The sequence below is a fragment of the Erinaceus europaeus genome, chromosome 2, assembly GCF_950295315.1.
Source record: "Erinaceus europaeus chromosome 2, mEriEur2.1, whole genome shotgun sequence".
Classification (NCBI taxonomy): domain Eukaryota; kingdom Metazoa; phylum Chordata; class Mammalia; order Eulipotyphla; family Erinaceidae; genus Erinaceus; species Erinaceus europaeus.
Window position 1 is genome coordinate 88,229,602 of NC_080163.1, and position 8,921 is coordinate 88,238,522.

The 8,921-nt window shown below is 47.5% G+C and overlaps 1 protein-coding gene across 2 annotated transcripts; it reads right to left on the reverse strand.

Moving 5' to 3' along the window:
* Positions 1-5,011: 5,011 nt before the first annotated feature.
* On the reverse strand, positions 5,012-6,921 carry HELT (helt bHLH transcription factor). Of its 2 annotated transcripts, none has more exons than XM_007517659.1 (4): positions 6,813-6,921; positions 6,264-6,368; positions 5,900-5,996; positions 5,012-5,517 (listed from the first exon to the last, which is right to left on the reverse strand). In XM_007517659.1, exons 1-4 carry the CDS (start codon positions 6,837-6,839, stop codon positions 5,030-5,032), a joined length of 717 nt encoding a protein of 238 aa, XP_007517721.1. In that variant the 5' UTR covers positions 6,840-6,921; the 3' UTR covers positions 5,012-5,029. The 2 variants fall into 2 exon arrangements, with proteins under 2 accessions (XP_007517721.1, XP_007517720.1); XM_007517658.1 differs by having other exon boundaries at positions 5,012-5,520.
* Between the last annotated feature and the right edge of the window lie 2,000 nt (positions 6,922-8,921).

The window sequence follows — 8,921 nt, forward strand, 5'->3', positions numbered from 1 at the left end:
AGAATGAGAACTGAAAGCCAAGTAAGAAAGGAAATGAGAGTTGGGGGGCAGGAACTAGCTAGCTGGGAATCTATAGCAAAACTTTTATGTCCCTCCAGAGCTGAGTCATTAGGCCTGAACCTGGAGCAAACAGGGTGATGAAACAGGTAGATAAATGACTGAGTGAGGGAAGTGCTGAAAGCTGCCAACAAAAGTGTATTTGAGATTACTGATCTTGTCTATGTATTTATGTACTGCCCATGTTTTGAAAAAGAATTTGCAATAACTAATATCTCTAAGTTAATGGGCATTAGAATGTGCTATGGAAGAGAAAATGTGGGAACACAGATGTAAGAAACATTGCAAAGTAGCATATGACCAGATTGCTTATATAAAAGAGTGGGAAAATTGCATTCCATATTATTAGAGGGATTAACTACTAATTATAACCGGAAGTAGGGTTCACAGCCCCTAAACTGGCCATGAGATGGCATGAAAGCTCTCTATCCTCTTCCACCTGAGTGAAGAAGAGTACATTATTCCAGGGCAAGACTTGGGGGTTAAGGAAAAAGACCTGTAGGTTACCAAATTGTTTCAGGATTTGCCTTTTTTTTTTAAGTTTAAGGTGATTCAAAATTAGACACTTTGGGAAAGGAGGAGGAAGAGATTGATATTATTGTAGATAAAAACTTATATATTCTCTGTGAGGCAGATACTAGAGTGCTTTGCATGTATCAATTTACTCATTCTCTTCAGTCATCCCTTGTTTTTTTAATTACTTTTGTTTGTTTATTATTGGATAGAGACAGATAAATTGAGAGGGGAGAGGAAAATAGACAGGGAAAAAGACAGATGCTTGTACTTGTTCTCATAGAAACCATATAGGTATCTGTACTTTTACAATCTCTGTTTTGTAGATGATGAAATAGACAAGGAGAAGCTTAGCTACCTGCTCAAAGACACATAGATGTTAGAGGGCAGAACTTGAATGCAAATCAAGGCAGTCTGGCACCACATACTAAAAAACCAACAGGGAAGAATATGACTCAAGCCAATCTTAGTCCTTTCCCATGTGAAAGGAAAAGAAGCTCCATCAGGTGGGTTCTGGATTTGGGGCTTGCATTTGGACCTGTAGGAAGGCTTAATTGATTTGACCAAGAAAATCAAGTTTTGTCTCTTTTTTTATTTATTTATTTTATTTTATTTTATTTATTCTCTTTTGTTGCCCTTGTTGTTTTATTGTTGTAGTTATTATTGTTGTTGGATAGGACAGAGAGAAATGGAGAGAGGGGGGAAGACAGACAGGAGGAGAGAAAGATAGACACCTGCAAACCTGCTTCACCGCCTGTGAAGTGACTCCCCTGCAGGTGGGGAGCCGGGGCTCGAACTGGGATCCTTATGCCGGTCCTTGTGCTTTGCGCCACCTGAGCTTAACCCACTGTACTACAGCCCGACTCCCCAAGTTTTGTCTCTTGCAGTGGCACCTCACTGTAAAATTTCTAGGCAAAGACCGGGTGACTGTTGGATCTGACAATACTCAGAATCTGTGTAGATTATTCCACAGATTTGGGGGTGGGTCTCTGAAGAAATGGGGATGGAAGTGTCAACTGGAAACAAGAGGTCTGAAAAGATGCAGAATTCCAAAAGACATCGCACAGTTAGATTAAGTAGTTTATTCAGTTATTCCAAAAATAAATACTTGTGTTTCCACTATATGCTCCAATCACCTTTCTTTCCTTGGTTGGTTATTCTATGCAGACACTCACTGCCAGGTGCCTAGCAATTCCACATTTTTGTAGGGTCAGTCAGGCATGTGTATAGCTGCTCTTCTACTTTCCTTGTCTGGTATCTAGCAGCCCAGACTGGAGGGCCCCCAGTCTGATACATGGGCTGTGTTTGTTCAATAACGCTTGGAAGCACAAGTGAGCTCTGTATTACCACCCTTTTTTCAGGGGCAGCTAGAGTGCCTGGAAGCTTCTAGTTCAAGCCCTGCAGAGCCAAGGGGACCGACCCACAGCACCAGCTAAAGCTTTGTTCCTCCAGTCTCAGGAGAAAACCTTTGATTTCATGGGGATGATTATTTTTATTCCTGCCCACTCAAGGATGAAGCCCAAGAAATAAGAGGTTGCCCCTTTCAGAGGCATCACAATGGGTCATCTCTAGTCAAAACCTACTGGGTTTTTTTTTTTTTTTTTGTTATATCTGGGTTTGGTTGTGCCTCTCTTGGAAACCATGACTATACAACTTACTTAAAAGAAAGAGTGGAGGAGATTGTGCATAAGAGACTCAGACAGGGTGGAGCAGTTGAGGGGGTGGAGGGGTGAGACATGGGGGGTGCTGGGATAGGGAAGCTGGAAGTAGTGTGCTATCAGAGAAAGCATAGGAAGAACACACTGAAATCACAATCTGATTTGAATCCACTCTATTTTGCAATGAAATTTTTACTCTTACAAAATCAAACTATTTGAAGTTTGACTTTTGACCAAGCCTGGATGTTTCAGAAACACACACACACACACACACACACACACACACACACTAGGGAGAGAAAGGGGAGGAGGGAGACTTTTATCCTAAAGTCATTGTAAATCCAAAGCAGGGTTTTATTCTCCACAGTTAAATGAGAAAGAAAAAAAATCTAGAATACCAACATTTGAGGTACAAAGACTGTCATGGACCAGTGGAAGTTTGCAAAATTATATGTAAATGACCAAAGTTTTTACTGCGGTGGCCCTATGCATTCCCAAAGCTAATCCCAAAGAGAAAATCTACTTAGCAAAAGAAAGTTTTGTCTAATTTGGTTAACAGTTGAGAAGTGACAAAAATGTTGAATATATTAATAATTTATATTCCCAGGGTAACACTATATCTTTAATGCTTCACTGCCAAAAGGAATTCAGATTGGCTTAATGCTCAGAGGAGAGCAGCAGAAGAAAAACAGCCTGAAAGGCCTTCTTCATATTCTGTATCCAGCACTGATGAAAATGGGTGTAAGACATGTGTTCTAATAATAGGTCCCATGCAGTCTTCCATTTCTGCATAATTTGTTTTCATCCCATATTGCCCAATGTATACTTCTTGTCCAGAAGGCCTTCTGGTTGATACTCTTCAACTTTGATGCTTCAGATATATCAAAGGACATTTGCTTGCACATTTTGTAGAAAACTTTATAGTGGCCTGTAGTGAGAGTAAGGGAAAGTATTTCCATTATGCAAGACTTTGCTTAAAGTTTGTAGATATTCCCTCTCCCACAAACACATACGTAAGTTTCACTTCACGGGCAATGTAATGAAGTTTTGCTGGTGTTTGTTTTGTTTTGGTCTGTCTCTGTCTAATGAAGCATAATGGTTTACAAATTGCAGGTCATCCTATTTCGTGACCTCAGTAAACAATCTAGGTCAGACCTCCCTTAAACTCCATCCACAGAAACCAAATAAGTTAGTCTATATTCCTCCAGCTAATCTGGAGACACGGGACAAGTTAATTTATTGTCCTCCAGTTAAATCATTGTGGTTCAGCTAAATGGCCTCTAGGAACAGGAGAAAACATGCCTTATAGTTTTGAACCATTTACTTAAAGGGCATCACAGCTAACAGGAACAAAAAAGAAAAGATGACAACAATAACAACAACAACAATAACAACAACAAAAACACATAGTGGTCCAGGAGGTGGTACAATGGATGAAGTGTTGGACTCTCAAGCATGAGGTCTTAAGTTCAATCCCTGGCAACACATGTACCAGAGTGATGTCTGGTTCTTTCTCTCTCCTCCTATCCCTCTCATTAATAAATAAAGTATTAAAAAAACATAAATGAAGGAGAAGATTTAAATTCCCGTACACATAACTAGCCTATTCACTTTATCTTGCATAAAAAAGCAGCAAGGCTCACTCTGCTTTTTGGATCTGAGAAAACATGATTTTAGTTAGCAGTTTGAATGCATCGCTATTTTGTGGGTATATGGCAGACCCAACTATAATGAAAACCACAGATGCCTACTAAAGATCACTAGTGAAACCCTTCTCAGATTGCAAACTTCTCTCATAGTTCTAGTTCTAGGTGTTCTAGGTGGACCTGAGAAGGTAGAAATTCCCGGGTAGAAAAAGGGGAGAAAGGCAAGTCCTTTCTCATCAGGTCAGAGAACCCGAATGAACCAGAGCCTCACACCGGTGACCAGAAAGAAAGGGGTCTGCGTTGAGAAAAACCCGCTGGAGGAGAGGTCTCCCAGCCTAGGCTGCGCGGGTCTCCCTCCAGGTTACCCAGCACACCAGAAGCTGAGTTAATTTATGCGTAAACCGTAAAGCCAAGTTTCCCAGAATGCTCGTATCTGAGTAGTTGTCATTTAAACAAAACAAATCAGATGTTATGTTGTAAGCCACAATGCTAAAGTTACACATACGGGTTACAGGGAGATGTTAGGGTTGTAAACCCAGTCACACAGGTCACTCACTGCCTAGTGCTCCAGATCCGTGGGTGCCCAGGGCGCGCATCACGGAGCCTTGACCCGGGCAGGAGGGTAGGAAGATCGCCCTAGTCCGAGAGGGCCAAATCCGTCAGTTTGTGGTGGAACCTTTAATTTGTTTTGTCTGAGAGGATAGTGTCCCTTTCCTCCTGTCCTACCTTCTAGTGGGCCAATGTCCAAGATGTGCGAGATGCCGGTGCAGTCTAGAGGCCCAGAGGAAAACCGCAAATTCCGCCCCCCAAAGCTGCACGGTTTTAGCCAGTCTGTTCTCCATCTCCTAAGCTGCCTCCTAGTGACCTCCCCTCCCGTCCCCACCCCATTACTACAGACTGTCACCTTGGTTTGGCACCTGTCAACCTTAGTATTTTGGAAGGAAGTGAAAAGTAACGTCAGCAACAACAAATCCACCTCTTTTGAGTATGGTCTTTATTATGAAACGTTTATTGCCAAGAAGAAATCCTTAAAAAAAACTCGTTAGCATTTGACTTTCCCTCACCCAGTTTTTTTTTTAATGGACATAATATTTACACCTGTACAATATGCATTTCTCCTACACGGCGCCCTAGACAGGTGGCCGGTGGTCAGCGTCAGAGCACTGGGGGATGTTGGGGCGTGTGGAGGCTGAGGGCGTTGGGGTGTGCGTGGCTGATCAGGTTGAGGTAGTGCCGGTCCAGACTTTGCACCGGCGCCAGGAAGGGGCTGTGCTGCTGCGCAGGGCTGGAAAGAGGCCCCGGCGTGTTGGGCAGGTAGGGCAGCGCCTGACTTCGGGCCCCGCCGTGTGGCCAGAAGGGTCCCGAGGCCGCGCCCTGTGGAAACACCGAGGCTTCACCCGGGCTGTGGCCCGCGAACTCGGGTCCCGCTGGATGATAGGAGAAATCCGCCTCTGGGAGTGAACCCAGCGGCGGCAAGACGGGCTCTGAGCCCAGGCGGGCCTTGGACTGCAGAAAGGCGAGGATGCGCGCATACTTGGTGTCTTTGGTCTCCATCCTCTCCACCGTGGTGAGGTAATGTACCAGGTTCTTCATGCACTCGTGATAGCCGTAGTGGAAGTAGTTGGCAAACTCCGCTAGAAGTTCTGCTGGGTAGGGTGAAAGAAACCATAGTGAGCAGCCCTTTCCCTCTTGGTAGACAGAAGGTGCTCATCCAGTTTTCTGGCTAGAATTCCTTTTAGAAACCTAGCCTCTTTTCTTCTTCCTTAAGAGGCTGGAGAAACATCAGAGGACCTCCCTGTCCTTAAGAGTCTGGCCCACCCCTTTCTACTTGAGAGGTGACAGAACAGGACCTCCCCACCCCCACACAGGAGTCCTCCAGTACCCTGAGCCTTCATCCCCCCACTCTGGTAGTATTGTGTGTGGAGATCTCTCTCTCTAGCTCCTCTTCATCCCTGTTCCAAATATCCAGGGTTTTATGTGGTGCAAACTTCAGCCCTGGTTCCCCATTACCTAACATACACCCACCTTTTTCCCTTCCCCGGGGAAAATCAGCAGAGTGCAAGGCTTTCAGGTACTGGACAGTCATCTCAAGGATCTCTGCCTTCTCCAGCTTTCCAGAACTCTGCAAAAGGAGGGAGGGCTTTTTGCTGTGGCCCAATAGACAAAGGTCAACCCTGGTAAGCAGGGTGCACCACTATATCTAAAGAGGACCCAAGAGGAGGGTGCTTGAGAGCCACCCCTCGGTGGCTCATTTGGAGCTCAGATCCTGGGAGAGAGACCCACCCATAGATAGAACCCTTTCACCCTCCCCCCTCAACTGCCAGCATCCGGACAGAGAGTGGCAGCAGAAGATCCCCCATGCCTGGCACCCTAGGGTTGCTGTCAGTACCTGTTTTGCCAGGGCCATAGGCACTGTCTTGCCCAGCTCAGTCAAGCAGTGGTTAATCCGGTCCCTCCTCCGTTTTTCTATCACTTTGTGGGAAACGGGGGTTCTCTGCGAACAGTTTTGAACATTTAGGATGGCATTGCCCAGGGAATCACCAAAGACACAACTGGAGCTACGTGCCAAGCGTATCCAATCTCCTAATGCTACCCTGGGAATCTCACCCCAAGAATGGCCCCTGCCTCTCCACACTTGGGTCAAATCACGCCAGCTCAGGTGTGCGTGCCAGCTCAGGTGCGTAAACCCACTAGCTTCCCTACTAGCTTGGCCAAACAGCCTGGACATTGGAGAGATGCTCACCTGCCACCAGGCATATTCTCTTCCCCTGTTGAGGAATCACCCCTTTCCTTCCTCACTCCTTCCCCAAACCACTGGACATTCCTCCACAAGTGAAGTCTGGTGTGGTCACGTCTCTGCCGTGGACCCAGCCAGGTTTGGGGAGTCAGATGCAGCCACTACCAGGGCGCAAGAGCCGTCTGTGCTCAGCCCACTCACTTTGCGTTCCTTGAGCTTGTCTGACATCCTGCTCAGTGTGCGACCTCGGGCAGAGGCGGCGGCGGGAGACACTCGTCCACTCTCCGCTCCGTGGGCCTCCTTGAGTGTCCCAGGTAGACTGCAGCCTCCCCACTCCAAGGGGTTGCCTTATAAAGCAGTCATCTAGGGCTCCAAGTGCATTCATGAGTTGGATTATTCCATAGGATTAGGGGAGCGGCGTTTGGGGAGGAGGGGTGTATGCATTCAAGATCAGTTTTAAAGAGGTTAAGAAAAAAACTTTAGCAGCCGAGGGGGGTGAGTTGGGGGGCAGGTCAGCTTTGTTAATCCACGTGGCCCTTCAAAAGACACGTGATAGGCAGAGGAATAACATTTGCATGGCAACCGGCAGGGCTGGAAAGGGAGGATGTAAGCCGCAGCCGGCGGGTGAGCAGACGCTCGCAGCCGCCTCAGCCGCTGGGCGCAGGGCGCAGTGGCCGCGGGCACCGGGGGGCGAGGACCCTTACAAAACAGCGTCGCCTCCTTTAGTCCCACCGCTGAGTCTCACACGATGGGCTGTTTACAAATCCCAGCAAGCCCGCAGACCAGCGCCGAGTGCGTTTTAAAGCCTGTCCGGAGTCATTAAAGTAATTAAGTAAGCCTTTAATAGGCTGTTCCGCCGGGTTCAAGGGAGAGCTCTTGGAGACGGAGGCGCCCCGTTTGTTCCCAGGCTTTTCTCACACGACTTGGTGACACGTCCGTCTCCCCCCCTTTTTGTTTACACCGCTTTATTTGTCCGGACATCCCGGCAGGTGTGGGGCTGCGGCTGGCACACGAGGCTCCCGGCTCGCCTCGCCCCTCCCGCGGCTCTTTGGCACGCGATGCTCCCCCCTGCTCCCCAGCCACGTCGCTGGCTTTCTTTTCTCTCCCCGTCGGGGGTCTCTCTTCGCGGGGGGAATAGGCTCAATTTGTAGCCTGTCATCCTATAGGAAAATGTACATTTAAAAGTATTAATAGTTTCATTTAGGCCAAATTTTAATAATGCCAGAGGACGGGGAGGAGAGACAAGCAAGCATGTGTGTGTGCGTGAGTGCGTGCGTGTGTGTGTGTGTGTGTGTGTGTGTGTGTGTGTGTGTGTGTGTGAGTGTGTGTCCGGGGGTGGTGAGAGGAGGACTGGGGTGGGGGGACGGGGAAGAGTGAGCCGAGAAGAAAGGGGGAGTGCAGCTGGCCCAGGCGACCATTATGCAACGTCACCTGCGAGAGGGGCGCCTACAGTCCCCTATTCATTTGCCTAATTTTGGTCAATTTAACAAACTTCAGGAGAAATTATTGTGGCTTTGTCAGAGACGGTGAAGCCTTCTGATCGAATTAACAGCATGTTTTGATCCGGTAAATGTCATTAGAAAGGGAGAAACAATCGCGCTTAGAGGGCTCTGGGTAATGCGCCCAAGTGGAGACGCCAAAGCGCACGGCTCACAAAGGAAGCAAGTAGCTGCCACAGGGAACTTTTGTACCCGCCCATCGCCCAAGTTTTGACACAAAAAGGCATTATTTCATACTTGAATACATTTAATCCAACGATTGTCTATTTTCTGCAAACATATTTTCACAGCATTGTTAACTTTTTATGTCCCCTTTCGCGGGCGCCTTTTCTTAACGTTTGGGGAGGGGAGAGCGCAGACACTTTGGGCATCAATATTTGTCACTGAAAAGGGCCCCGTGAAGTTAAGGAAGTTGATCTCTTTTTTATGGTTTTAGAGAGAGAATATATGGGGGGAGGGAGGGAGGGAAGGCAGGAGCAGAAACCAGAGAGGAAATTTGCTGGACTGGCCTGGGGGTGGGGGCGGAGGCTGGGAACTCACTGGCAGCCTGGGCCTCTGTGGAAGCTTGGGGCCCCCTCTGGCTTTTGCAAGTCCCGGAAACCGCACTCTGGAGGCTCCAGGTTTACGGGATGTGAGCCTGTGTGATGGACGGGGGGGGGGGGGGGGGGGGGGGGGGGGGGGTCCGGAGGGGGTAAGGGTGGAGGCTTGAACTTCCTTGTATATGGAAGTCATATATATATATATATATATATATATATATATATATATACACACACATATGACTTTCTGACCTGCTTTAGGGTCCAGAAGC